We start from the raw sequence: 27,696 nt of genomic DNA on the forward strand, positions 1-27,696 counted from the left end.
CCTCTACCTTGCTACGCATTAACGCATTTTTATACGCATGTAGATAGATACTTAATATATTTCCAAATATATTATCTACCGAAAGGCTAGTATTGGAATAAACGTAAAATATAGATTCATTATCTGGTTCAAGTTTTCCAGTGAATGAACAAAGTCACTTCTAGCTTGTTCATTTATGAGTTTCCAAGATCTAGTGAATGAACAATAGATAACTTATTTTTGTACTTTAATTAATTTGGGACATGTAATCGACCAACTAAGTTTGAATTGAATGTAGTTGTATTAATATATTTTCAATTTTGTATTTTTATAATACGTAACAAAACATTGTATATTTAAAGTTGTTCATTCATTGGTTTCTTTGTTCATTCACTAGAATTTTGGCGTTCATTCACTGGTGATTTCCATTTTTTCCCTTAAATAGTGCTATATCTTCAAATTGTGCAGTAATACTCTTGAATAATGGTGATGTTAGCCAACTATATATAGAGTATTTTCTAAAAAACCAACCAAGTATAGAGTAGTTGGTTTTGCTATACAATAAGAAATAGGTATTTTAAAGAAACTGTGGCCAATTAATTTACAAAGTCGAAAATTTCCTTAAGTGTTCATTCACTGGTACACTTACTTACCCTACCACAGAAATGAAATGAAATGAAAGAATTTTGAAATGAAATGAAAGATTTTTTTATTTACCAACATACATAAATCATAAAACACACACACATACACAGAAACTTATTCCGACGTAATAGAACGTTGGTAACATATTTTTGAGTGGTTAGAATAGATAGATACATATTTTTGCACTTGACTGTACCTACCTAGGTACTTCTTTTCCAACGCAAGGGTTTTATTTTTAAACTCTGGAATGAACTATCGCCTGCGGTATTACCGGACCGATATGACCTCCAAGTTTTCAAGAAAAGAGCGCACTCCTACCTTAAAGGCCGCAACGCTTGTGACTCTTCTGGTGTTGTTGCATGTGTGGGGCGACGGTAATCGCTTACCATCAGGCGATCCGCCTGCTCGTTTTCCCCTAAATAAACTAAGGTAAGATGGAGGAACCCTTTCCGGCCGGCTCGATACAATCGTGCAACTATCTTGAGCGCGCGTAAATCATCTTTTCACGAACCACAATTAATTGACATATTAGAAGAAAATTCGGAAAAACAGTGTCTCGGCCGGAAAGGGTTAACGAATAAATAGTTACCTAGGTAGGTACCTACTTATATAATGCGACTTGAAACTTGATTACGATGAAGCTTGTATCTGTGCCGAAATATCTGATGGCGACTGTACATATAACGATTCAAATAAATAGGTGCATAGAAGCGGCACAAGGCGTGGGCGACGGGCCACGGCCACCGCCCACGGCCTCGCGGTCAGAGGGGCCTCGCGCCTCGAATGGTACTTGCTTTTTTGCACATGTAAAAAGCCGTCATCTATTGGGCGTTTTTCCGTCATCTATTGTGGTGTGCCATCATAGGCCGGGCCTTGCAAAATTTATCTTGCCCACGCCAAATTTAGGTGCTGCGCCGCCACTGCATAGGTATATCTATATACTGTATAGGTAAGTACACTACTTTTATTGAAGAAGATGGTTGAAAGCCAAGAAGCGGCCGGTGGAATCACAGGTCGTACTTACACATACACTTACTAGAAACTTGGTAGGAGACAAACTTGAGTAAGTATAATAAATCATCAGTTAGTCAAGTCAGGAGTTTAAAAGGCTTGAATTTTGTCAGTCGCTCAGTCCGTCACAGTACTGTTTTATAGTATACCTACACTAGCGACCTGCCTTGGCTTCGCAAAAAAGTCTACAATCAAAGGCGATAACTTTTATGTTTTTACCCCTCTTCTCCCAAAACTATTTATAATATGCCCGCGCGGAGCCGCAGCGTGTTGGTAGGTATATATATAGTTACCTATGTATAAATATACACTGGTCTTGAATCACTATCTAATACTCAAAATCGCATTAAATCCGTTGTGGAGTTTTCAGCATACATCCATACACATACTGAAGAGTAGACAGCGGCAATCGATTTTGTTTTATACTATTTAGAGATTGGATAAATTAAATAACGGAAAGCTTCAAGCGTCAAGGATGAAGAATCTCTCGTGTTGGGGTTTATCGCAGCCGGGGCCGAGGTAGCGACGCCTCAGATCCAGGTCGGGCGGGGCGGAGATATCCCCCTGCAGGATACTGTAGGCTTGCTCTATGGTGCTCTCGATTTCCGGCTTAAGCTCCTGAAAAATAGAAGGTAGTTGAAAGTCATAGTCTACGAAACTTCTTTTAGTGATAGGGATTAGTACGTATCGCTATGCAGTGGCATAACGTAGTATCTCTTAGTAGTCTGTGGTGGCATATTATCCGACAAAGGCATGTTTTGATTGAACGTACTGTTGACTAAATACAGCGCGGATGTAAATGTGACGCGCGGCATCAATTCATTAGTCAGGACTGATAATTCATAAATCAACATGATTCGGAAGGATTTTTTTTCATCTGGAATATTGCAGCAGATGGTGTTGTTAGCTTGAATGAAAAATGCTGTAAAGAGTTTTCATCGTAATTTTTGATTCAAGATGTTGTCACGTTTTTGGCGACGTACACTTTAAACACCGAGCATGATGTATGGAAACATTTCATCAACAACATCAAGAATAAAAAACCCTGAAAAACATTTATAGAGGTGTTTAGTTAAGTTTTCCCAACCAACCTTCTCTAGTACCTCCACCAGTACCGTACTCCAGTACCTACTCTACATTAAATCATAGATACTTATGCTTTTCTTTAATTTATTATAAAGGTAAGTTAAGTATCTCTAGAACTATTTTTCTGTATTTTTTCATCACACTTGCTCGTAAACAGTGTCGTAACATGCAGGCTACCTTGGTTGCAACCCCCCAAATAAAACCCTCGACCTTAATGTGCTTGTCATGAAACCCAAGGTCGGTAAATGAGTGTGATACTGCATAGCGTGCTGGTCGTGCTGGCGCGCAGGAGCGCGGCGCGCGCACGTCGTGCGCATGGTCAGCCTGGGGGAGGGCGGCGCGGAAGCTGGCGCTGCCAAGAGCGCAGCCAGCGGTATCGGCAATTTTTGAAAAAATATTAGTTTTTCTTTTATAAATATACAATTTTACTCGCAAATGTGATGAAAAACATTGTATGTCGCACGGGCGGTACTAGAATTACGAACATCGACTCATTAAAGCCCTCAGTCTTTGACTTCGGGCTTCTAATAGACTCTCGTTCGTAATTCCTCGTTTACCGCCCTTAAGACACAATGTACTATTTTTACCTTTTGGCCCAGCAGTTTCGAAGATAAGGGGGTTAGTAGGGAATCGACAATTTTCGTTTTGGTATATCATTGATAAAAGCAAAATGGCTGTACTGCGGCACAGGCTCTCCTTAGCGACAGCCGGGCTCCTCAAGCTGTGTGACGAGCGCGCTCACCTCATACTGGTCGGGGCAGCGGCGCGCGCGCTCGGCCAGCGCGGCGTGCAGGTGGTACAGCAGGCGCCCGCGCAGGTGCGCGTCGCCCGCGCCCAGCGCCGCCGCCGTGCGCAGCGTGCCGCGGCACAGGCTCTCCTTCAGCGCCAGCCGGCCCTCCGATAGCTCTGGTGATAACATCATACATACACTGTCTTAGTACTTTTAAACTATGTAAGTTACCTGGCCAGATAGCCGTTGGGGCCGAAGAGTTCTCGAATGGATACCGTGGATCGGCAAGCGCAACGAAGGAAGTCCACCAACGAGATGGAAGGACGACCTAGTTAAAGCCGCGCCACGCTTTGTTGACAGACGAGGAAAGTGAATTGCGTATCAAGATGGAACCTTTCACAATATATTTCACGGTGATTTCTTTGGCGAACGTTAACATTTAGTTTCTTGGACGGTTCATCAAAGAGTTAAAAATAGCAAACGTAGTGCAATAATTCACATCATATCATACATTATATACTATTCGTCACCTGCACTTTCCTAAATTTTAGCAAGCAGCTGAAGGACCGAGATGGATAGGGTACGGACCTACTTATATCATCTAGTTAGAACATTACTTTTTCAACATGCGAGTAGATATAGGTCGCTAAATTGAGATCACATAAATAAATTTGCACAATAATAATAGTAGACATCTAGTGGGCATCTACGTTAGGATTCAGACGGAGCGCGACCTGTATTGATATTTGACTCTTCATTAATTCTTGGCTCACGTAACAATACAAATAGTTGGCTCTAGTAAGAAAGAAGACCTTCGTTGGTTAGTTTAAATAATACTTTATCATCATCTCATCATCTCAGCCTATATATGTCCCACTGCTGGGCACAGGCCTCCTCTCAGAACAAGAGGGCTTGGGCCATAGTTCCCACGCGGGCCCAGTGCGGATTGGGAGCTTCACACGCACCATTGAATTGCTTCGCAGGTTGGTGCAGGTTTCCTCACGATGTTTTCCTTCACCGCAAAGCTCGTGGAAAACTTCAAATTCCCTTCCGCACATGAATTTCGAAAAACTCAGAGGTGCGAGCCGGGGTTTGAACCCACGACCCTCTGCTTGAGAGGCGATAGGTCAAACCACTAGGCCACCATGGCTTCCTAGGCCACCACGGCTTCAAATAATACTTAACAGCAGGTAATTAACAAATGATTAATGTTGTATTGAGGTGTAGGTATAGCTACCTACCTAAAATAACTTTGGCAAAATTTATTCCACCTTTGATAAACTTATTCCCATTGCAAGTTATGCCGGCATAACAATATGGAATATAAATTTAAATTGATTAATTAAGGTAATTTATATAAAGTTACAATATTATTACGTAGGTATCACAATGAATGGACAGCAAACGTAGTAAATAATGAGCGTAATCGTCACATCACTGAATAAATCACAGCAGTTCATCACATCTGCCAAAAACGCAATTAAAGCGTGTCGGACCACTATTTGTCACGTAGTGAGATTTGACGTATTGGTAAAGTTTTGATACTAACAGCGCAGGCAGACAGATCCATCTGGCGACGACGTGCGGGCGGGCGTTCCTCGCGGCAGCACCCATGTCACCGGCGGTCAATCGTATAACTGCCCCTCGCGATATTATCGCTCCTGATTTTATTGACTTGTTGCGTAGTACTCAGCTGCATACCGTGACACGCTAATTCTGAACGCGTGCCGCAACACTAACTATGTTTAAAATAAATACGACTCGTCAAAATATTGTTATATGCGTATGTGGAGTTTACGGAATGGCGCAGTTGTTTGAAGTATCACATGCGACTCGGAACGACGTTCGAAATTACTGATTGCAAAATTTGGGGCGGAATGTCTTTGTTAGTATTTGCTTTATACTCGCATCTAGTGCTGGGTGGGTACATACGAAATTGTGTAATAAATAGTTGTTAAGTGGATATTAACATGATAATGAGTGGTTACGCCGCGGTCGCCTTGTTGGCGTGTCCTACATGCGCATTGACGAGTCGCGTCTAAATGCAGCAATGAGTTGGTTCTACTCGCACGACGCACTTCTATTGTTCTAACCAGTTTAATATATCAGTGGTTCTAACTAAAGTGTTCAATGACTTTCATTCATAAAAACATGACCTTGTAGGTACTTACACAAAAAATCTTATCACTGCAGACAATTGACTAATACTACCTACCTATTGTCTAGTAGATATCAATTTCCCCAACTTTTTCTTCAAAGAGCGATGGTAACTTTTGACGAGTCAGCGTTAAGCAAACGGCAATGTCTTAGCCAGCAAGCCTTGTGCATCATCTCAGAAATCAACCTTGACTCAATGAAAACCACAACGCGTCAGAGAATCTGATACAAACTTTGTGTATTTATCTAGATAAATACTCAAAGGATACAAAGAACCTCCACAACAGTGAGCAAACATAAACATTTATTTATACAGACGTACTACATACCTACCACAGTGTTAATGTACTTATAGTAGGGGAGCCCAAGAGGGGATTTCGGGATTTACTAAAGCGCGACAGATTAATATACAGGGGGATACCTTGTACCCGGTTAAGTCCTTCCACAACTTTGAGCCCATATACATGGCCGCCCGTCAAGGATAAAGGATCAGATTAGTAAAAAAAAATTCATCATCTGAAATTACCGAGCGCGTCAGATTAAGGTAGGATGAGTTAGTTACATACTAAAACGTGTGTATTCTACTAATCTGACAATTTGAGAGTGACGTAAAGAAGGGGTAGGGCTAGAAAGTTGTAAAAAAAACGTCATCTCGACATTCTCGAGCGTGGTTAAAAAAAAATTATTTTGAAGGGAATAATTCAAGAATTACGAAAAATATATAATCTGACGGTTTCCACAAGCCGAAATAACAAACATTCATCGATAAAGTTTATTGCGTGCAGCTACGTGATGCTATATTCCCTCTCCGCGTTTCTATTCCTCTCTCACTCTTTCTCTATCTATTACTCTCTCACTCCGTCCCACTCTGGTTTCTGTTGCCATGACGCCATCACAGCTGATCACACAGACTCGTTCGTATTGACATGATATTGTTTACACGTATTTCCAACGTTTTTGCTTTTTTGGTAATTTTAATATAAGTTATGTGAATAAAAGATTAGCGAGAGTGCTCCAAATCACATGCTGCTGATTCCACATCTACTGAGGTTCTTGGTACATCGACAGACGAGTAAGTGCTAATATGACTTCATATAGTAAATATTTCAAAAAAAAAAATTTAATTGAATTATTTGTCAAGTTAAATTTGAGACAAAAAAAATCATCATAGTCAGAGGAAGAAGATGATTCTACGATGACGATGATAATTGGGAAAAATACTCAAAAAAAATATTTTTTTTATAATTATTTTCTTATAAATACAGTATTCTACTTAAATAAACATACACTTTTTTATTTGCATGCTATTTCCTGAGCTTTTCAATAAATTAAGTTCAATGATTTAAAAATTAGGAAAAAAATTTTTTAATTGTCAGATTAGGCGAATCGCTTGCAGATAATCGTCAGATTATGAGACAGCACGTCTAGGGCATGAAGATGAACCATATGTATCTTAATCTGACGCGCTTGAGGATTTCAAAATGGCGAATTTTTTATGCACATTCTAATAATGACTACTAATTTGCGTCACATCCAAATCGTCAGATTATTATATAAGAGCCTTTTTTTAGGATCTCTTAACATCCCTTAGAAAATCTGACGCGCTCGATTAATTTTCATTTTTTTCATTTTCAACCCTTACGTACGACCACCCCCATCATGGAAACAATCAGATTAACATACGTACATTTTTAAAATACGTAGGACATGGATGATATCAATATCTGACGCGCTCGAGTATGTCCATGCAACAGTTTTTTTTTACATTTTTGAAATCTATAACATTACCCCTACCGATGAAAAGGTATATATTATATGACATTTTTTTCTTCTTATGATCGAAGCTTCGCAACCCAATAGGTCTCTATGACGCTCGAGTAAATCCCGATTTAGCATCGTGGGCTCCCCTACTATTAGATATAGCAGAAAAAAACAAGCAACAATTATAGTTGTCTGAATAACATTCTATCCAGAATAACTTGTAAAACTTTATAATTTGTGAAAAACATGCCGTAAACGTTTCCGCTCTATCGTTGTGGCTGTTTTTATTATTAAGTCGGCATAAAACTCCAGAAAAGACATAAATATGTAATGTTTATTTCCTCAACTCGAGTGATTTGTGGAAGTTGGACTCAACTGTGTGTTGTTAAAAAAAAAGTGTTATGCAACAGCTAGGATTCCGCATTATTGCGTATAAAAATAATGATTCAATCAGACCAGATTTCGTCCAGTCCAGTTTGACCTAAAAGATTAAAATCATAACGGTAGGTATCAGTATTTTTCTTGGCCCCACTCTCCCCCTCTTTTATGGGGGAGGCCTATGTCCAACAGTGGACGTTCTACGACTGATGTGATTATGATGAGGAACAACGCGGGATCAAATCCTAGTTATAGCACAACCAAACAACAAAATTAAGTTTAAAAAGTCTCAAGTACATGTCGGTGTTTTTAGTTTCCACGTAGAAGATATAATTGAGAAGCTAATATTAAATTATTGATCAAACTCTGTTTGCTTGGACCTGGGGATCGATTTTAGAAAATAATCACTCTAAAATATTATTCAAAGGTGGTGGCATTTCTTACAAACTAGGCGAACGTTATACATAATGGGGGCATATGGCTTAATTTTACTCCGTAACGTCAAACAAATCTCACGATACTTACTAACGCCACCTAGCGATATTTCGCCTGTCAATTAGCGCCCATTGGGCTGTAGTATTGTAGTAATTGACAGATTTTTATTACTTTCGAATAGCATTTTTGAGTGATGTGATTCAAAGCGGGCCAAGTACGAGTCGGACCCGCATTCGAGGGTTCCGTGCATAACTAAAGAATCAAAATGACTAGGTTTAGGTACCTGTTTATGACCATAAAATACAACCGTAAACAATACAGGCCCTTGTATACCTCCTTATGTGTTAGCTTTCGTTCTATTTCTATAACGGTTAAACATACAAATGTACATTTGTATCTGTACCAAGTTTCAAGTCGATGCCATAAACCGATGTAGGGTTCCGTCCTGCGGATACAATCCTGGTCGGACCACCAGGATTTCAGTACTAGATTATTGTATTATCACTGAACTTCCATGAGCACGCCAAATTTCAGCTCAATCGAAACAGGAGTGTCGAAAAATGGTTTGTAAATTTTGAAACCACAACTTATTTACCTACAAACATACAGCTACGAACGTTGCATGTTAAACATCCATTATTATTAAAATCCTTGTTTCTCCGCACGCCAACTCGCATTCGCCCGTAGTTTTATTATATTTAAATAAAGTTTTTCATGCATCTTATTTTAGAAAATTAGTTTAACAACATTTACCCCCTGTTTCACCATCCAATGATTAAATTTATTTATGTAATGTGATGCCGTCTCTGTCTATTGGAACAAAACAAACAGAGACGGCATCACATTTATCCATCAAATAAAAATAATCAATGGGTGGTGAAACAGCCCCTTAGTGACGAACATTAATTGTTAGTGTTCATTTGTAGATAGAGTTGTTAAATGTTATCCATTCAAAAATGGCAAGGTAAACGTCCGAGTACTAGTCGCTGTCTAATAGTAGTTGCCGTCTTTAATTTTATGTCATTAGCAATAGAGGTGACAGAAGAGTGTCGTCTACTGTGTATAATATTAGCACGTCAAACTCTAGGACATTTACCTTACTACGAGTATCTTTTAGTTTGACATCAATCATGCCGTACGTAGTCAATCGACGTGCTAACAATACCGATCAGTTTCAAATCCTCAACAAATCCAAGGTTCAGTGCCAATCTCAGCCGCATATCAACAAAAATGTGATTGGAGTAGGGTATTAAAACAGCTAGTCTTTCAAGTACGAAAGTTTCTAGCTGGAGGTGGTCATCCAGGCTGAATGTTCCTACGAGGCTGCCCAGTACGCTTTGAACTGCGGCAACGCGTGCGGGCGGTTCCATGGCTCTGCAGTTGTCACACTGCCACTCACACTGAGGGTCTAAAGGAGTTACCGGCAAAAGAACTCCAACGCACTCCTTGTCAAAGCACCTCAGTGCTGATAGTCTAGTTCCCATTTCCGTAGAATCGGAGCATCTTTCACATTTACACCAAAAACTTTTAGTCTTATACAACTGAATTCTTCTAGCAGGGGTACACAATAACAGCCCAGTGTAACAGCTTACTATCTCTTCGCCTGCTTTGATATCTCTGCTGGCGTAAACCGCCATAAAATACTCGTCATTAAATTGATTTCTCGTGTTTGGGATACAACTGTGATTCAGAAATGCGGATAAAGGATACAAAGCGCGAAGAGGTACCATTTTCTTTTGGCTGTTGCCAGACACGCGAAATGAATTAATTTTTAAAACTGAGTAAATCATTTTTATATCATCTACTTGATGTTCAGGGATAATATTCTTTGAAAGGAATGCTTTCAGTTCAGAGAAGTAAACGTTGCTGAACTTGCTTTTCTGTAGCCAAGACAACATTAGCATCTGTTCACTTGACAACAAGAGGCAATCTAAATAGATCAAAATTTCAGACAGCTCTCGTGTTTCAATCTTTGAACTTTCTTCAAAATTCCAATTATTCATGATAAAGTCACATTTTTCAGTATGTCGTGCTGCTAACTTACAATTTTGAGAGCAAATGATTAAAAAACACTTGTCACATTTTTCACAGAATTCACTTATTTCAAAACAAATGCTACAGAAGGCATCTTGGTTGCAATCTGCGCGTGGGCCTATAGCTAATGGTTTATTGATAAAAATCAGGCTTCCCTTTTTAATCGGTTTCGTTGCAAACAACCCTCTGCCGCCAAGATTTGAGCGCTTGATCTCCCAATAACAGCTTGTGTTTGTGTTGTCTAGGTTTTGTTCGAGATGCTGCTTGAGGGCTTCTTCTCTTGACGACATTGCCATTGCAGGATTCAAATTAAGAGTGGCACTACTGCTAGCATGGTCCCAGCAACGGGCCGCGGCTGACTGGCGCGATAACTGTGCACATGACCCGATATGAAAATAGCGACTGGAGTAAATCTTATAAACTGATTCATGGCTCCGTTTACATGTCGAATCTGACGTAATGTAGGTCGATCACATATATAATGTTTAATGCATTTGTCGACATTAAACGCCTTCGTCGTTGCATCTAATGTTTGTTTAGAGTTATTTTAAGAAGTTGTTAATCAGGATTTTAATGGGGTGTGAGCGAGCATAGTGGTTTTCATTCAACTTTTAGGTCTTCCAATGATAATGTTGATGATTTATTATAATGTTGGTGTTAGTAATGAGGTAACTGAGTAGGTAAGGTAAAGTAAATTATGTAAGATTTAAACCTTGACACTTGATACTTGACTCTTAACAAATTTAGTACTGTAGAGCTGATTATTTCGTAAAGGGATCCCTAAATCGAAAATAATCTGAACAAACTTCAAATGTGTGAAAGAACAAACAGGCAGGCTTTGCTATTAAAAATCAGTGACCAAAATCGTTTTTCTAGGTAGGTACCTACTAGCTCGAAGTCGGTGACTCAGCACGAGCCAGCAGGAGTGGAACAATAGTCGTCTACCTCACCTACATACTATGGGTTTCAATCCCTCCTGCTGGGTCGTGCTGAGTCACCGACTTCGAGCTCGTAGGTACATAGAAAAATATTTTCAAGGGTTTTGTAGTCGGTTCCATTTTTTGTTATTTTTTTGGAGTCGGTTTTACTTTTTTGTTATTTTTTTTCTTTATTTCTCACTTTTTAGTGATTCTTAGCCAAAGTAAATCTTACAACGATTTCATCAAGCCCAAACACGGCTTAGTTACGTTGTTTTATAACAGAGTTCCGTTGCCTACCTTTTGGCTTCAGCATCAGATCAGTTCGAAAGAATCATTAATTTAAAGCTTCTTCTTAGTCGCTTATCTAGGTATATTAATCATGATCGTTTATAGACGAGCGAGCATTACTTAGCTTTGACGAATTTCATTGGTCATCTACACTCTTCTTCATCAAGTCCAGGTTACCAAATTATACTTTCTGAATGTAAATGCTTATCTTAAAGCTAAAAAAAAAAAAAAGCCATAGGTGTGCCTATAAAATTTGAGGTTTGCCCTCGATTTCCCTAGAATCCCATCATCAATCAGATCTTGACTTGGTGACAATGAGACCACCTCAGAAGAATACTCTTTCGAATAAATAAAAGAATTTTGAAAATCGTACCACAATTGATTGAGTAATCGGTGAACATACATAAAAAAATACAAACATTGGAACATAGAACCTCCTCCTTTTTTGAAGTCGGTAATAAATTACACATTATTGTTCAACCTTTTAAACTTTCGTGATTTTCACTCATAATCAAGATACCACAAACAGGACTTATTACGTGTGGTTAGACGTAATATTTACCTCGACGTTTCCACCACATCCGCCGTGATCACGATCCGAGTAGACTCTTCACATCAATATCACTTTTGACCACGGCCACTGTAATCAGTGTTTTTTGAGTTTCTTCTTTTACTAATTCTACTGTAAGGTTATACTTTTAGCCAAATCTGATATTTGTATATATTTACTTCGGAAATCTCGAAAATGGCTTTAACGATTTCGAAGAAATTTACTATGTGAGGTTTTTCGGCGAACAATCGATCTAAATTGTATGTATGTATTTATGTAGATACTTTATTGTACATAAAACTCAAAAATAATAGAAAAAGAAAACAATAAAACAAAAGAGTACAAAGGCGAACTTATCCCTAAAAGGATTGATCTCACTCATCCATAAGAAAACGCGTTTTTTCGATTTTTAGTGTTTTTTTTGCGTAAATTTTACGCGCAATAACATTGGTTATTTCGACACCTCTGTAATTTGCGCGGTGGTTTATTAATAAAGGTCGGCTTACACATATTATGCTCGTTACTAGCATGCTAATAAGCATGCTTATACGCATGCTTGCTACTGTCTGAAGTACCAGTATATCACTAAATAAGCATACTTAGTAGTAGCACGTGTTCTATACACAACACACATGCTAGTAGATAGGATTTGCTCAATAGTAGCATGCTTTCGTGCTAGCAACAAGCATGTGTAACAGTAGCTTAAGTGTTGGACTTTCAAACTGGAGAACTCGGGTTCAAATAAAAAATAGAACTTGACTTAATTTTTTAAGTAACGTTTTACTTTTGAAGCTTATTTGAATACTTATCAAGATTTAACAAAAAAAATCTTAGCACAGCTGGGCCACCTAGGTACAGTCAGCAGCAGAAGTAGATGAGCGATCGTGGTGCTCCAAATGATGTAAACACTCTCTTATTACCTTGGCAGTAGAGTCGTGTGTAGATCATTTTGAACACCGTCACTGCTCATCCACTTCTGCTGCAGACTGTACTTTCATAATACTATGACAATGAGAAGTAACTTGTACCCACAGTTTTTATACAATTTCATAAGCTTATATTGTGAGCGTACCTACCATAAGTGAGTGAAGCCGTGGTGGCCTGATGGTTTGACCTATCGCCTCACATGCAGTGGGTCGTGGGTTCAAACCCCGACTCGCACCTCTGAGTTTTTCAAAATTCATGTGCGAGAATACTGAATTATTGTTTTCACGTTCAAATGAGTTTGTTCCTTCCTACTTAGATTAATGGTTATTGTATTCTTGCTGCTATTTATAGTTCGTCTGCCGATCCGACGTCATCTAGCTTCTACTACATATAGGTACATACTTAACTACATAATACTAGCTTACGTAAGCTTCGTTTAATAGGACTAAGACCTTACCATGCCATCGAAGGCCTTCAGCTTCTCCAAACTCCCAAATAAGACAACACTGAAGGTCGACTACTACTTGGTTCGTCTTCGGAATGTATTTGGTTATCCGGGTGGTGAGGAACTTCTCTAGAGAGTCCACACTGCCAAAGTTCACTGATCCCAGTAAACTGCCAACAGCACTCTGCACGGCTCCGATGTTTTTTCTGGGCACCCGTAACCCACATTCCAGACATTGCCACGCACTCGTTGTATTCAGGGGTTGTATAGGAAGAAGATTACCTGGGCATTCAGTAGAAAAACATTTAAGAGCGGCTAGCATAGTCCCTCGTTCGGTAGGGTCCGCGCATCGGTCACACTTACATAAAAAGTGCTTAGTTTTGTAGAGTTGAGCTTGCCTACTTGGAGTTCCCCATAGAAACCCAGAGTAACAGGTAAATATTTCAGTTCCAGCCTGTATGTGCTTACTTGCCTTTACCGTCATTTGTGCTTCGCTGTTGTAACTGTACTTTGTATTTGGTACGCAGTTATGATTCATCAGCGCAGAAACGGGATATAACCCTCTTCGACTCATTTCCTTTTTCCCGTAAGCTGTAGCTATTTGATACGCATTTGCATCAAGAACACAGCAAGCAAGCCTCATAAATTCTACTTCACTTTCTGGTATTTCAAAGTATTCTTGCAGGTCCCGGATTTCTGTTCCGTGTTGAGGTAGCACATGGGCTTGAAGGGCGGAAAGTAATTGTTTTTGATCATCATTTAATAATAACGCTCGTATTGCTGTTAGCGCGCGAGGCACCGTTCTGTAGTCAAAATCTTCAACAGGAATTTTAAAAACCCAACGTGATATTACGTTACAGTCATTAAAATGCACATTATCACTTTGACACTGTTCCGAACATAATAATAAACCACATTTCGGACATTTGAAAGTATTTTCTGCATCAATTTTGCAACACACTGTACATCCATGTGGTTCGATTTCTATAGACGCCGCGCGGGGACCACTGATAAGCGGGTGGTCAACGAAAAGCACTTCTCCTGGCAAAATATCTTCGGTGGCAAATAGTCCACGTCCAGCCACGGATGATTCAGCGATTACCCATTTACTGAAATGAAGTATTCCATCGTCGGAGGTGTAGAGTCCAAGGTGTTCCTTCACCATTTGCGACAATTGACCCAACGACAACATCCTGTCGTGACGTGACTCGCTCGTTGCCGACACTGCACTGCGCTCTCAATGCGAATGAACACACCAACGACTGTAATACGTTTGTTGTCCAGCAATGAACCAATTATTGCCAAAAACTTATGTAATATTTAATACTTTAATAAGTCGAACCATATTAACTTATGTATGTATATCAACCGGGAGAGGTGTGGGTAGGTACGGCACGTTTCTATCCTCTCGTCACAGACGTTGCCAAGCGTTTAATACAGTAATAGATTTCTAGTGCGATTGATTACTACTAAGTTCGATATACTCGCTAATTCGCCGGTTACCTGAGCTAGCCACAGAGCGAGTGTGAAAGATGAGGCCGAGACATCTGAGAAAAATCAAGCCGCGAAAATATAGGTACGGTGTACAGTTTAGACCGGTAGAATGTTATTTTTAACACAAGGAGAAGTAAGTAAAATGTTGCTGCTCTTATACAAAAATATTTTTGCCGACGAACTCTATTGGATAACCGTTACGGTGGAAAAATAGATACTGATATCTGTTGCGCAGGAGAGTTCCATGAACTCTGAGTTATGTTTTGAGTGTTTTGATAATTTAATTGAAAAATATTGTGTTTCACTACTGCTTAGCGTTTGATAAACACAGAGGATTTTCAAAATTGAATTCAAGTTTTGATTTGGGTTGGTAAAATATTTTTTCTCCCTGCTTTCTCTGAACAGCACGAACCACCATATACGTTCACGCCCTGGATGCCACATACAGTGTCATTAGGTCCCGAAATCTGATACTGTATTGTACCATTGTTGTACAGGCTTAGCGTTGGTTCGACAACCTGGCTAGTTCCTGTGACCGCTTGCGCTATGTGGACGTCCATGTAACTTGGCAAATTATATCTCAATGCGCTATTTTCGGTGTTTTATCAGACATTTCTTGGTGCATTTATGAAATCGTAAGCTGTAGCAGAATGCACAATTTGTTCGAATATCGAGAAGATGACTGTCCGTGGTATTATTTTGACAATTCATATAAAACTTTATTAGGAAGTTGCCTTTTCATCTTCGGTAAGTTCTTAAAGTGGATTCCTAGACTTAAATAGTGTATGAGAGTATATAGGTATGTCTTAAATATTTTTTTTGTGCGTTTACCGGCAAAATTAGCTAAATTGTAAAGCTATTTTGAAACTTATGCCATTGCGAGAAAATAAGTTTTACGCTGGACCTACCTACTCTCTGATGAATCTGTCGTTGGCGTTTAAAAGGTTAAAACCATTTATTTAAGTAGGTACATAAATAATCTCTGAAAACAATACTTACACTATTTTTCTTTGAGCATTCACACGATATGTCACATGGTAGGTACAGTTTTATGCAAAATTTTATTTGATTTTTAAATTTTATTTTCCCTTTTACCTTCATAAGTTTTTTTTAGCGAAGCACATAATTTGCAAATCGGCTATAATATCGATTCACATACGGACGGATCTACAGACAGATAGCTACACGAATAGGTCTTCCTAATAAAGATTCAATTTTTTTATTTTAAGGTGAACCCTAAAAATCCAGAATAAATAATTTAATTTTTATGAATATAATAATAACAAAAACAGAAAGTATTGTGTATTAAATAAGTACGAAGTAATTCTATCCAGCACGAAATTTTATAATTACAACTACTTATGTACTATAAGTACGTAGAGTAAGTAATCTGGAAAGATAGAGTTGCCACATTGACGGTAAGTAGAAGCCTAAAATAGAGCGTTTGTTCACACCTTCTTACTACGTTATCTGGCTGAGCTCAGCCGTGATGCTCCCATATTCAATAAGATTGTCATTCAGTGAGAAAACTCCAAGTTACTTTTTACCTCTGTTACATTACATCAAGCCCTTCTTTGGCCTACCTAATAGAATTAAGAAATGTATTGTTGTTTAATACCGTGTAACAATTGTGTTTAGGTACATTTATGGATCGAAAAGTTTTGAACAATTTGTGCATTTCGGACGTAGAAACTCATTATATATACAAAAATTAACATCGATTTTAATATTTTTTATAAAAAAAAATTGAGTTGTAAAAATACTCACACACTAAGAAAATTTTAGGTTTATTTTTGAATTGTACCTACACCATTCAATGATTTTAAATATTCAAGTAAATGATTATAACCCTTTACATACATAGGTGCTCTTTATGTGTGAATATGTAGTTATAGGGCCGGACTGTGCATATCGATGGCAAAAAGCGGAAATGTAGTAGGTAACCGCGGCCTGGTCAAAAATAGTTATTTGTTATGCAAGGCTGGAAAGTACCTGTTTTGCCAAACAGTTACTTATATTGAAACCCGAGCAAGCGAAGGATTCTAGGATTGAACCAAGAGCGAAGCGAGTGGTTCAAAGTTCAAAAGAAGAATCCTGAGCGTAGTCGAGGGTTTCAAAGGCACGAGATGCTAAACAACTTTACAGCCTAGCGGAACACACAATTTTTTCTAAATCGCAGAATTCTCATCCCATAAAAAGTTGTATTCCTCTGAGGATGAACTCTGGTTAAGTTCGAAACGTATCGCGTGGTGTAGAGGTGAAGGTGTTACATGAACACACATTTGTTGCATAGACGTAGCTATCATAAGGTCGCGGGTAAGCAAAATACCCAATTGTTTTCAGTTTATTAATATTAAAGCCTGTTGAAATTTTACTACGCAGTTTAATGTAACGTTTTGCAATATTTTTACAGTCATACTTGAACTGTTCCTACTGGGTCTTTAATTGATAAGAAATCTTTATGTTCATCTACGTAAAAAAAATAATTTCACCACAATTTCACTGTTTTTTTTAAGCCGGTGCCACTTAACACATTTCAGTCAGTTCTTTTATCGCATTTGATGGCATTTACGTCATAATAATTTCCCTGTTGAAATAAGTATGCAACTGGTTACAGCATTTATGCTCTACGGAATTCTTACTGGTCGTACAATTTCCATACATTACCTTTTTCATTTACAGCTTTTTATCGTTACGAAAATAAAAGTGCCATTGGCGTAAGCAACACTAAAGGAAAAACTAGTGATTATCATTAAATTCTGAGAATGGGAATTGAAAGTAATCTTTAACTCTATAAGTTATGTGTTTATTCTAAATTTCAAGTGTTTTCGTTGGTAAATCAAGAAGATATGATTTTTTTTCTAAAAATCGAAAAGTTTTTTGGCTCTGGTGTAAAGTTTACATTTTGGCGGTTACTACGTTTACACTTTTTGCCATCGAATTATGTTATTCCGTACGTATAGGTAGGTATTTATACTGTGATCGTAGATTTTTCTTTAAATAACTTTTTTTGGGAAAATGATCTTTATTTTCTTTAGAAATATGCGTGTGGTGGCCACTTCCCAAAATGTAGTTTGTCTGCAGGTGTGTTCGGGGTGCTGCTTAACGGCTGGCTTTACATCACATTCATCCACAGTCACCTGCTCGTCTTTCGGAGCCATATTCTAGTGCTAAACCTTTGCTCCGCATCTCTTGGCAGGAACTTGCTCGGATTTCCATTCGCAGGATCCTCAGCTATAGCAAAAAGGTACGTACTTTTTAGGGTTCTGTACCTTAAGGGTGATAAATGGAAACATATTCACATTTAATGACATTTAATGGGACATATAATGTCCTTCCAGTGGCTTACCGTGGGCACCAGCCGCCCGGGGCGGAAAATAAATTTGCTGCCCTCTAGTTTAGGTTTTACAAAACTAAGATACTTAAGTAATAGAAAATTTCGGGCTCATTTTAATCGGTCCGAATTAGGTGGGACAAAATTGTGAAATATATTATTATCTACTAGCGTTTACCCGCAGCTTCGCACGCGTAAATCATTAGGTACAGCAGTTGAATTGAAATTCCGGGATTTTATTAAGTTCTCGTGGGAATTCCCTGAAATTACATCGTGGTAATATTATAACAACCATGCCAAATTTCATGACTCTAAACCCAGCGGTTGTTATTTCGAGATTTTATCCCTATCCCGTGGGAATATCGGGATAAAAATAAGTAACCTATGTGTTATTCCAGATGTCCAGCTATATACGTACCAAATTTCATGACTAAGCCCAGCGGTTATTATTTCGATATTTTATCCCTATCCCGTGGGTATATTGGGATAAAAAGTAGTCTATGTGTTATTCCGGCAACCTACATACCAAATTTCATGACTCTAAGCCCAGCGGTTGTTATTTCAAGACTTGATCCCTATCCGTATCCTATGTTTTAATCCAGGTTATAAACTAACTTTCTGCCAAATTTCATCCAAATCCGTCTTGCTGTTTCAGCGTGAAGAAGTAACAAACATACTCACTCACTCACTCACAAACTTTCACATTTATAATAGGATAGGATTGTACTATCACTTATTTCAGTATTATTAACCAAGGAATTTTAATAAAATAAATAAAAAACATTTATTTTCAAATAATAAATAATTTATTTTCCATAAAGTACAAGTGACATTTTTGCCGCCCCCCCCCAAATTTCCGCTTGGGACGTCGTTTTTGTCATGTAAAAATAGATATAATTTTGCCCTTGACTTACGGAACCTTTAAAACAGACCTATTGGTGCGCGAGTCCGACACGCATTTGGTCGTTTTTTTGGGATTTGTGAATGTCCTCAATACAATATTAAATGTAAACTTTTCAGATGGCTATTCGGTTCAGCGTGCTGTCAACTCTTCGCATTTTTAAATCAATTCTTCGGTGTCTTTCAAATGACTGCTCTGCTCTTCATAATTTTAGAACGATATTTATTAGCAAAATTTTACAGACGTGGTAAGTTGGCTTTCAGTAGTTTTTTGTGCAGATGTAAGGTAAACGTACGAATGCTCATCCCTGTCTTATTAGTTGCCAACTTTAATTTTATGTCATTCATTAGCAATAGTGGTGACAGCAGAATGCCATCTATTGGGCATTATAGCGTATTGAGCATTTGAACGATTACCTTGTTGAATGAATTAAAACTTTGTTTTTTATTTTGCAGAAAGAATATTACATTTACGGTTATATTGGATATCGGTCGGGGCATGTTTTCTAAACGCTGTAATATTTGCAACTCCGCCCCTATTTGGCTATGGGGTGTACTCCTGTGATGCTACTGGCACCGTGTGCGCATTTTTCTGGCCCTCATGGACATCTGACGCAAAGCAGTTGGGTTACACTTTACCATACGTATTTATTTGCGGAGTGATTCCTGTGATTGCCATGTAAGATTATGGAGATCAATTTCTAAAACTGTTTCGTTATTTTGTATTATTTTATAAGCATTTGATTCATACCTAAATAAAATTAGATTATAAAATGTATACTTTAGGTACCTATTTTTCTTTCAGATTTTTTTATACTGGTAAAGCAGTTCGACTGGAAACCATTTATTATAGAAGTGAGCAGCAGAAGGAACAGAAACGGCTGACTAAGGTAAGATGGACTAAAACTTACCAGAAGCAGGGGTAGTTTTTTCTTCATTTGCATTATTTTTTAAAGATGCTCTATTATAAAACAGCTACTCGACTTGAAATGACCTAATGTTATATTGCTCTTTCTTAGAGCATTCACGCCCTAACGATCGCGACGCTGGCGCTATGGATTCCGAGCGCTGTCTTGGCGGGGTGGCAGTGGTTCCCGGCGCTGTTGCTTAGCTACCGACCGCACGTGCCGCCTGCGCTGGCTCTCATAGCGCCCATAGCTTCTGAGGTATGGTATCAAGACGGTTTCTTTTATTCCTCACACGCTGACAATCGCTACGCTGGTACTGTGGATCCTAAAGCCGACTTTTCACGCTGCTGCAGTCGACCGATTGCACGTATCGTTTACGTTGGCATGGCACTCGTAGTTCCTGAGGAATGCAATCGTGAGTGTTCTTCATACTGCTCACTGCATCTGGGCACTGATGATCGTGAGCTAACACTGAAATTGTGGATTGTGGCAGGTTTCCAAAGCTTTTGCTCAAAAATACAACCGACGTTGGCACGTGATACTTATAGTCTAGCGTTTCACAAGTGTGTTTCTAAGTTTTAGAGTAGTCACAACAATCATTACTGTGGCGTACCTTTGGTGGTCTTACATCGAAAACACCGTACCGTGTGATGGTGAGTATTTCTTAAACGTATGTTCTCTGTATTCAATGTGGCAGGAAGGGTTGAATTTGGTATATAGTACATACCACCACCTTATTAGAAATTGGTTGATTCTGAAAACTGCAGACAAAAACTGTGTTAAAATGATAAATTACGAGTATTGTGCTTTGTGACAGGCGGCGACCAGTATCCCTGTGCTGTGCTACTTGGGAGCGGACGAGCGGCTGCGTGCGGCTCTGCTAGGCCGCATGCGTAAACATTACGCGCTGCTGCGCCCCGACCGCGCCAAACGCTTCCAGGCTTAATACCAACCACATCGTCTACATAGAGGGTAGAAAAATTGGAACGGACGTAAAGCGGTCTTCAATTGGCCGAGAAAAGATGTAGCAGTGAATTTCGTGTTCGGCTACGAGGGGAGTGAGAACCAATTTGAAAGGAACCGCGACTTTAAGAATTTGGATCGTGAACATTTACGTTTAAGTGGTGGAATATTCCCATGGTCTGTAAATCCCTATCTCTAATGATTCCGCTCAGTTGTTTTCTCATGTTTCGAAGTAAAAAATCAATAAACCTCGGAATGTATTTTTTCTCACTTAATCAAAAATACTAACGACATGGGGCGGCAACTTATTACTTTATCGCCGCGTAAAACTATTGAGAGTGCAACTTAAGAGTCTGGTTTTGAAACTGTCTTGAAATAAATTTGAGGGTGAAATTTTGATCAATAACTATGTGGGAAAATGTGAACAATTCTGAAGGTAGTTTGGGATGAATGTGAAGTCTGGTTTCTTATAACCGTTCGGTTACTGATATCGTATCTTATTAAGTATATTATAGTTCCTAATACAACGTATTTAGTGAAATATTTTGAAATCAAATTGCTATTAAATCAGTCACTTAACAGAGTACCTACTGTCCAGTTTTTTTGTCTAGTAAATAATAAAATATTTTAGTCCTTTCAAACCGACAGCTTAGTTTTAAAATTTTACCGTGTACATGCTGGGTACTTGTATTGTTCTACAAACAAGTTAATAACAATAGAGTAAGCAGAGCGGAGCAAAGATCGTGCCCCGGTGCGTGCCTGCAACTTGATCCGTCTCCTTTTCCTGGCTGCACTAGCCACAAGACTACGTCGTACCTACCTACTGCGCAGTCGTATTGCAAACTGCCTCAGTCCCCTCTGTTTACGATTTTCGTCGTTGAATAATTGAGCACGCATCCCATTCCCGGTAAGGACTTGGTAGAAATGAACGCGTCCTGCCCATGGACCTTATTTGATGACCGTGGAAAGGAAACTTTAGACACACTTGTCGATGTAACAGGTAGGTTTTTTTTATATTAATTTAACAAATTGTCAATAACAAAGGTGAACATTGATTGAGTTCAGTTTGATAAATCAATAAATATCTAAGTACTTTATCAGTTATCTGCCGAAACAATCCGGCTCTATACTATCTTTAGTATCTTGCCGTCCTGCTGACGCTAATATTATTTTATACCAGAGTGAGAGGGACGGTACGATTAGAACTTCAATTTTTGAATTTCGTAGTAGCCCCCCTGAGGCTGACGTTTTTTTTACATTTCAGGAGGTTTGTCGACTGTGCTGTCTTTTTGGTTTATATTGGCTTACTTTAATACGAATTTAAAGGAAAATTGGAGCTATCATAACATTGGATGTTTTTTGCTATCGGCGTGGATTCGAAGAGCTACTTCTATTACTGTCAACTATTACGTTGATAGAAAAAATGAACTGTAAGTTTTAATTTTTAAAGAAATTTTACTTTTTTTTTCAGTAGGTAGGTATCTGATCTAATGATGTACAAAACAGTTCAACGACTATATACCATACCAACTTAATTATTATGTTACCTCCTCAAAAGATTATTTCAATACCTAGTGATTTGATATTCGAGTTAATATATGACAACTTAAGTTTTCCAAAATACTTTCCCCTTTCTTTTTTAGCTGGCCAGGTGTGTCATTTTGCAAAGTTTTTGCATTCTTCGAAACTTTCATGGCAGTTCACGAGGTGGAGTGTCTTACACATGTGTGCATCGAGAGATTCGTTGTGGCCAAGTATAATGCTTACGGTTAGTAACAGCAACTGAATTGCACTTATTAATAGGTAAACGTCCGAGTACTCGTCATGCTAATGTAATGGCTAATAATTGACACCCTTTGTTACCTCTATTGTTCATCATCATCATCATGTCAGCCGAAAGTCGTCCACTGCTGGACTCGGGTCTTGTGCTTTCCGCATCCAACGCGATCCCGCGATCTTAATCTGTCATCTCCCAGGATAACAGGATCAAAGGAATTTGGGCACAAATTTGTGCCTCTGGGAGAGGACAGGTTAACCAGGTCGTCGCTCCATCTTGTTGAAGGCCTACCGACAGCTCATAAAACTATTGCGAAACATTCAACTTTAAAGTGCAAATTTTTATTAAAATCGGGTGCCCCCTCCCCCTCTAAAATCTAAACCAGTGGGTGGAAATTTTTTAAAAAATTCAGGAGGGTAGTAAGTATATCAAACTTACAAGGAAAACTATAACGTTTAAGTTTTATTGAGAATTATTAGTAGTTTAAGAGTAAATAGCAGTCTAAGTTATAAAATATACCTAAACTTGGAATATTCTGTAAAAAATACGAAATTCTTAGAAAAATATTACTTATTTTTTTCGTAATGGCCATGGAAACCTATTTCGGGCGTGTCCGACACGCTCTAGGCCGGTTTTATGTAATATAGTTGAGTCAGTGTTAATTAACTAACTAGTTTGGCTCAGTGACCCCAAAATGAGTTTTGGCCTCCGAAACGAGAGCTTGCCACTTAACCCGATCCTGCGCAACTTCACGCCAATTGCCGACTTGAAGCTGTCACAGATTCGCCTCCACAGCATCAGCCCAGCGATACTTCGGCAAACCAACCGGACGACGACCAGTTGGCCGTCCCAAATACGCCCTCTTGACCCCTCGATCCTCCCCCATTCGCAGCAAGTAGCCGAGCCACCGAAGCCTGTGAGATTTAAATTCGCCTATTATATTAGGCTCAGCCACCAACTCCTCAATCTCGGCATTCTTGCGGATCCTCCAGGTGTCCAGGTGGGGGTTGCGTCAGTGTTACGTGTTTTTTTTAACAAGTCATAGGACCCTGTTATTCAACTCCACTCCACATGAAAAAAAACAGCTAATTATCCCAATTATTGCAGTCAGTATGAGCAAATAGGTCTCAGTGGTCGCATTTTAGTAGAAAATTAGAAAAAAGGCCATTACTCCCAAACTACGAAAAATCGCGGAACATACATAGGGGTGATTCGAGTGCCCCTTAAGGTCCTTTACCTCTAGACTTTCGCTTGGCACTACCTCCTGAGACACCCTGTATAATACAAAGTAAGTTGTCATCGCATTTTAAAAAGCTAGACAGCTTCTTGAACAAGGTGAGCAAAAAATCAACCACAGCTTCCACTTCATCTTGAGCTAATTTAGTTCTACAACTTTTGAAAATAACTTGTATTATGATTTTTATTTTTGAAAGTTGCAGAACTAAAGTTGTTCTATTTGAGTACCTAGCAGAACTTAGATATGTTTTAATTTTTTGCTCCTATTACAGGGTCCACCCGGTATAGATACTGTCTGATTTTAACATAACAGTTGGATACTTATTCAAGTTAACTACTTCCAATTATGTTCTATCTTGGGCTGCATATGCTAGCAGATGTAACTATAGTCAAACGCAATGTCTTATTATAGTACATAGTAAAAAAAGTCCATATTGGTTAGCCAGTCAGCCAGGAGAGCTAGAATGCGGGCGCGCGTGCGGATGTCTGTCAGTGGCCCCATACCGCAACCGTACTGACCTTTTGTTTCAAACACAAGCATTAGTTACACTCAATGTTGATTTATTAATGCTATCAGTAAAATAATCTATAATTAAACGGCACGTGCTCTTACTTTGATTTGCTATCTACATGAGACATGACTTCTATCTTACTTAATATTGAGATAACAAAGCGAATTTAATGGATTTTCAATTATCCTAATATTTTACTTAATAATGTTAATCATTCTTTCGATAGCGGTTTCGAATATTTTTTTATTTTATAAATGTCGAAGTATGTAAAAAATAGGTAGTTAGAGGTATGCATATTTTCTGATGTGACAAGTAAGAATGGTCTTTGTATTTAGTCATATTTTTTCCAAGGTTGGATCATGCCAAAGAAACAATACGTGATGTTCCGTTGGCTATGCGTGACGTTTTCCTGCGCTTACGCACTGGCACCGGCGCTGGGCGTGGGCGGGTACGGGCCCGACTTCACCTGCTCCTCTTGCACCATGGACATGGTTCTCCCTGATGGGTGGCGGAAATATATCGTTGCTATGATTTTCTTCTTGAGGAGCGTGAAGCCTGTATGTGTGATGTAAGTAGTTGTCTAGCTATTTAGAGCAAGATAAGTTTAACTGTGTTCGCTAGCACTGTTTGACTATGCGTGCTTCACAAATTGAATTCCTTTTAAGTATGTAGGCACCAATTAGGAATGTAATGAAGAATAAATATACTTGTGTGTAGGTACCTTAAACCTACCTAATCGGTTTCAACTCCGTTCAAAGTAAAAAGGCAGTAAACTAGAATAAATAAAGTTACCTACTCTCAGAAAGGGAACATTTTGACACCTGGATATTGTTATAAATATTGTTATTTTTTACATTTCAGGATCTATATGCTAATAGGTTGCAAAGCATTTAAAAAAGCATATAATGATTCTCCAAATAATCAATTGCAACGTAAGATTACCCAGGTAGGTATTTATCATTAACATTTAGGTAATATATAAAATATTTCCTTTGAAAAGCTGGTGATTAATTTACTGTGTCCCATTTAAATTTTGAACACCTACAAGGAGTCTTATACAATTTAGTCGTGTCTAAACCAAATTCATCACTGAAGTATATTTGAAAGAACAATTATCAAGTAAAGGTCTAGCTAAAAGAAAGTTTCTTAAAAATCTTAAGCATTAACGTATACTCAGCTAGCTAAAGATAAGAGTAACAAATGTATGTAATAAAACGAAAATAACTAAGGAATAAAATTTAAACAGTGAAAACCGGTCAACTCAATCTTGTCCTCAATTAACTTCTCTGGGTTATTCGTACCTACCTCAATTAACCTCATGTTTCAGGATGCCATAGTAATGACTTGTATATGCCTGGTCTGCTGGACTCCGATAGCCACGATCAGAGGATGGGTGGTGCTGATGCAGCTCATTTACGGCTCAGGAGTATTTGTTCTACCTACAGAAGACAATGTTAAGTGGGCACTTCTGCTGCATTGGGTAGGGTTTGTCTTTATTTTACTACTACCTACAAAATATTCTCTTGTAATCTTTCTTGTTACGGATGCCATTATGTACTACCAATTACATTATTCACTTGATGGCGAAAGTCAATTCAATTTAATTCAATTCAACCGCATAATTAGTAGGTACTTACCATTGCGATCATGCCACAAGTATGTAGTAACACTTCCTAAATTCTAGTAGGTACGTTCGGTATCTGTATGTCAACGATTGATTATTTGATAGGATTTGAATGGATTTTTTGATGCAGCCGGTTTTTTTAATCTTTCTGTAGATATTCGTTATTTGCATTTCTGCCGGCTGATTTTTAATTTTGTACTGTCTCAATACATACAATGTACTCTAAATGATTTTATAGTATTTGACTTTAAGTGGCTTGCACACTGTGGGCTCGGCGCATTGTGCACGGAGTGCGACGATGCGTCTTCACTCTATTATACGCCTTTTGGAAAAGACCCCTATATAGGTCGCATTCCCATGTTTGTGAACCTGAATTATCCTAATATGTATCAGACTGTCTTTTTTTCTCAGGTCTCATTAACGCCGACCGTATTAGCCTTGTTCTTGCTCGATTCCAACATCCAACGCGCAACACTGCAGCTGCGACTTGGTACATTCCTAGGACATATAAAGAACAAGATTGAATAAAAAAACCATTTGAAATTCCCGTAGATATATATTTATGATACGTACATTAGTTGTACAGGTTAATCGTATTGCATACGATTATTATTTTTAACAATATACTTACAGACACAATATTTGTACGAAGAATATCAGCACTGTTCATTGTAAACGATATAATGTTATAGTCTAAGTGTTTCAGTCAAATACAGTATTTACATTCAACAAGTTTCATATATTTTTCATAATAATAAGTAAGTATGTTATGTTGTATTGTATATGTTACCGCTAATATGCGAAAAACGGGTCTCCTTCGTAATCCATAATATCGTTTGTCCTAAACTCAAATGCCATAACACTTTTGACATATCATACTTTTGACATAATGATCATTTGCCATAATGATTTTATGTCCTAATAATCATAAGCCATAATATCACATGTCCTAATACTCTAAATCCCTAATAATAGTAGGGTCTCAGTTTTAACCTAATCTACTTTTCTGGCTCGCAAGTCACTGTTTCTGGCTCGCAAGTCACTGTTTGCCAACAAGTTTATTTTAATATTATTACTCATAAGTTTTATGTCTTACTATATTAGTACAAAACAATATTACAGAGCACTTGGTGGCAAACAGTGACTTGCGAGCCAGAAAAGTACCTGGATTAGGTTAAAACTGAGACCGCGACAGTAACGACCCGGTACCACAAAAGTAAGTTACGTTAGGTTAGAACTGCGACTCCTACAGAAACGAACCGCAGCTAGAAATGTAGGTTAGGTTAGAATTGCGACTCAATATTAGGACAAAAAATATTATGGCATTTACATTATGGCAAACGTTATTATGGCAAATGATAATTATGACAAAAGTTATTTTGGATTTTGAAATTAGGACAAATGATATTATGGATTCCAATATAGACCCGCGAAAAACGCATAATGTGCAAAGTACCTGGTCTGACTAATGTGATGAAGTGCATTATTATCATTACATAATTAAACAAATATAACAAATGGAAAACAGTCCACTCGAAATTATACGTCGAATCAGAAAAAATGCCAATTTTAAATACATCAATAAGGAAAGTTATCCCCATC

At 38.3% G+C, this 27,696-nt stretch overlaps 3 protein-coding genes across 7 annotated transcripts; 2 read left to right on the plus strand and 1 right to left on the minus strand.

The window, feature by feature from the left end:
- Window positions 1-1,724: 1,724 nt before the first annotated feature.
- On the minus strand, window positions 1,725-14,842 carry LOC141426787 (SET domain-containing protein SmydA-8-like). Of its 2 annotated transcripts, none has more exons than XM_074085957.1 (3): window positions 13,359-14,842; window positions 3,464-3,627; window positions 1,725-2,253 (listed from the first exon to the last, which is right to left on the minus strand). In XM_074085957.1, exons 1-3 carry the CDS (start codon window positions 14,536-14,538, stop codon window positions 2,098-2,100), a joined length of 1,500 nt encoding a protein of 499 aa, XP_073942058.1. In that variant the 5' UTR covers window positions 14,539-14,842; the 3' UTR covers window positions 1,725-2,097. The 2 variants fall into 2 exon arrangements, with proteins under 2 accessions (XP_073942058.1, XP_073942060.1); XM_074085959.1 differs by lacking the exon at window positions 13,359-14,842 and adding an exon at window positions 9,348-10,825.
- Window positions 6,537-21,649, plus strand: LOC141426788 (visual pigment-like receptor peropsin). Of its 4 annotated transcripts, none has more exons than XR_012451258.1 (7): window positions 6,537-6,680; window positions 17,925-18,087; window positions 19,195-19,322; window positions 19,531-19,753; window positions 19,880-19,964; window positions 20,094-20,635; window positions 20,800-20,877. XR_012451258.1 is itself a non-coding variant. In XM_074085961.1 (7 exons), exons 1-7 carry the CDS (start codon window positions 15,491-15,493, stop codon window positions 20,926-20,928), a joined length of 972 nt encoding a protein of 323 aa, XP_073942062.1. In that variant the 5' UTR covers window positions 15,387-15,490; the 3' UTR covers window positions 20,929-21,649. The 4 variants fall into 4 exon arrangements, 2 of the variants coding, with proteins under 2 accessions (XP_073942062.1, XP_073942061.1); XR_012451257.1 differs by lacking the exon at window positions 6,537-6,680 and adding an exon at window positions 15,387-15,587; XM_074085961.1 differs by lacking the exon at window positions 6,537-6,680 and adding an exon at window positions 15,387-15,587 and having other exon boundaries at window positions 20,094-20,240; window positions 20,800-21,649.
- A 126-nt stretch (window positions 21,650-21,775) lies between these two features.
- LOC141426789 (visual pigment-like receptor peropsin) lies at window positions 21,776-27,115 on the plus strand. The gene is made up of 7 exons (XM_074085962.1): window positions 21,776-21,945; window positions 22,210-22,375; window positions 22,589-22,713; window positions 24,822-25,038; window positions 25,332-25,416; window positions 25,798-25,950; window positions 26,506-27,115. The coding sequence occupies exons 1-7, from the start codon at window positions 21,870-21,872 to the stop codon at window positions 26,620-26,622; spliced, it is 939 nt and encodes a 312-aa protein (XP_073942063.1). The 5' UTR covers window positions 21,776-21,869; the 3' UTR covers window positions 26,623-27,115.
- Window positions 27,116-27,696: the final 581 nt, after the last annotated feature.

The sequence above is a fragment of the Choristoneura fumiferana genome, chromosome 3, assembly GCF_025370935.1.
Source record: "Choristoneura fumiferana chromosome 3, NRCan_CFum_1, whole genome shotgun sequence".
NCBI classification, from domain to species: Eukaryota; Metazoa; Arthropoda; class Insecta; order Lepidoptera; family Tortricidae; genus Choristoneura; species Choristoneura fumiferana.

Coding starts and splice junctions, on each gene's coding strand:
- LOC141426787 (XM_074085957.1), bottom strand. CDS start 14,538: ATGTTGTCGTTGGGTCAATTGTCGCAAATGGTGAAGGAACACCTTGGA. Junction 3,628..13,358: donor TGAAGGCCTTCGATGGCATG/GTAAGGTCTTAG, acceptor TGTTATCACCAG/AGCTATCGGAGGGCCGGCTG. Junction 2,254..3,463: donor GCTGCCCCGACCAGTATGAG/GTGAGCGCGCTC, acceptor TCTATTTTTCAG/GAGCTTAAGCCGGAAATCGA.
- LOC141426788 (XM_074085960.1), top strand. CDS start 15,491: ATGCACAATTTGTTCGAATATCGAGAAGATGACTGTCCGTGGTATTAT. Junction 15,588..17,924: donor AAGTTGCCTTTTCATCTTCG/GTAAGTTCTTAA, acceptor GTTTGTCTGCAG/GTGTGTTCGGGGTGCTGCTT. Junction 19,965..20,093: donor AACAGAAACGGCTGACTAAG/GTAAGATGGACT, acceptor GCTCTTTCTTAG/AGCATTCACGCCCTAACGAT.
- LOC141426789 (XM_074085962.1), top strand. CDS start 21,870: ATGAACGCGTCCTGCCCATGGACCTTATTTGATGACCGTGGAAAGGAA. Junction 21,946..22,209: donor CACACTTGTCGATGTAACAG/GTAGGTTTTTTT, acceptor TTTACATTTCAG/GAGGTTTGTCGACTGTGCTG. Junction 25,039..25,331: donor GTGAAGCCTGTATGTGTGAT/GTAAGTAGTTGT, acceptor TTTACATTTCAG/GATCTATATGCTAATAGGTT.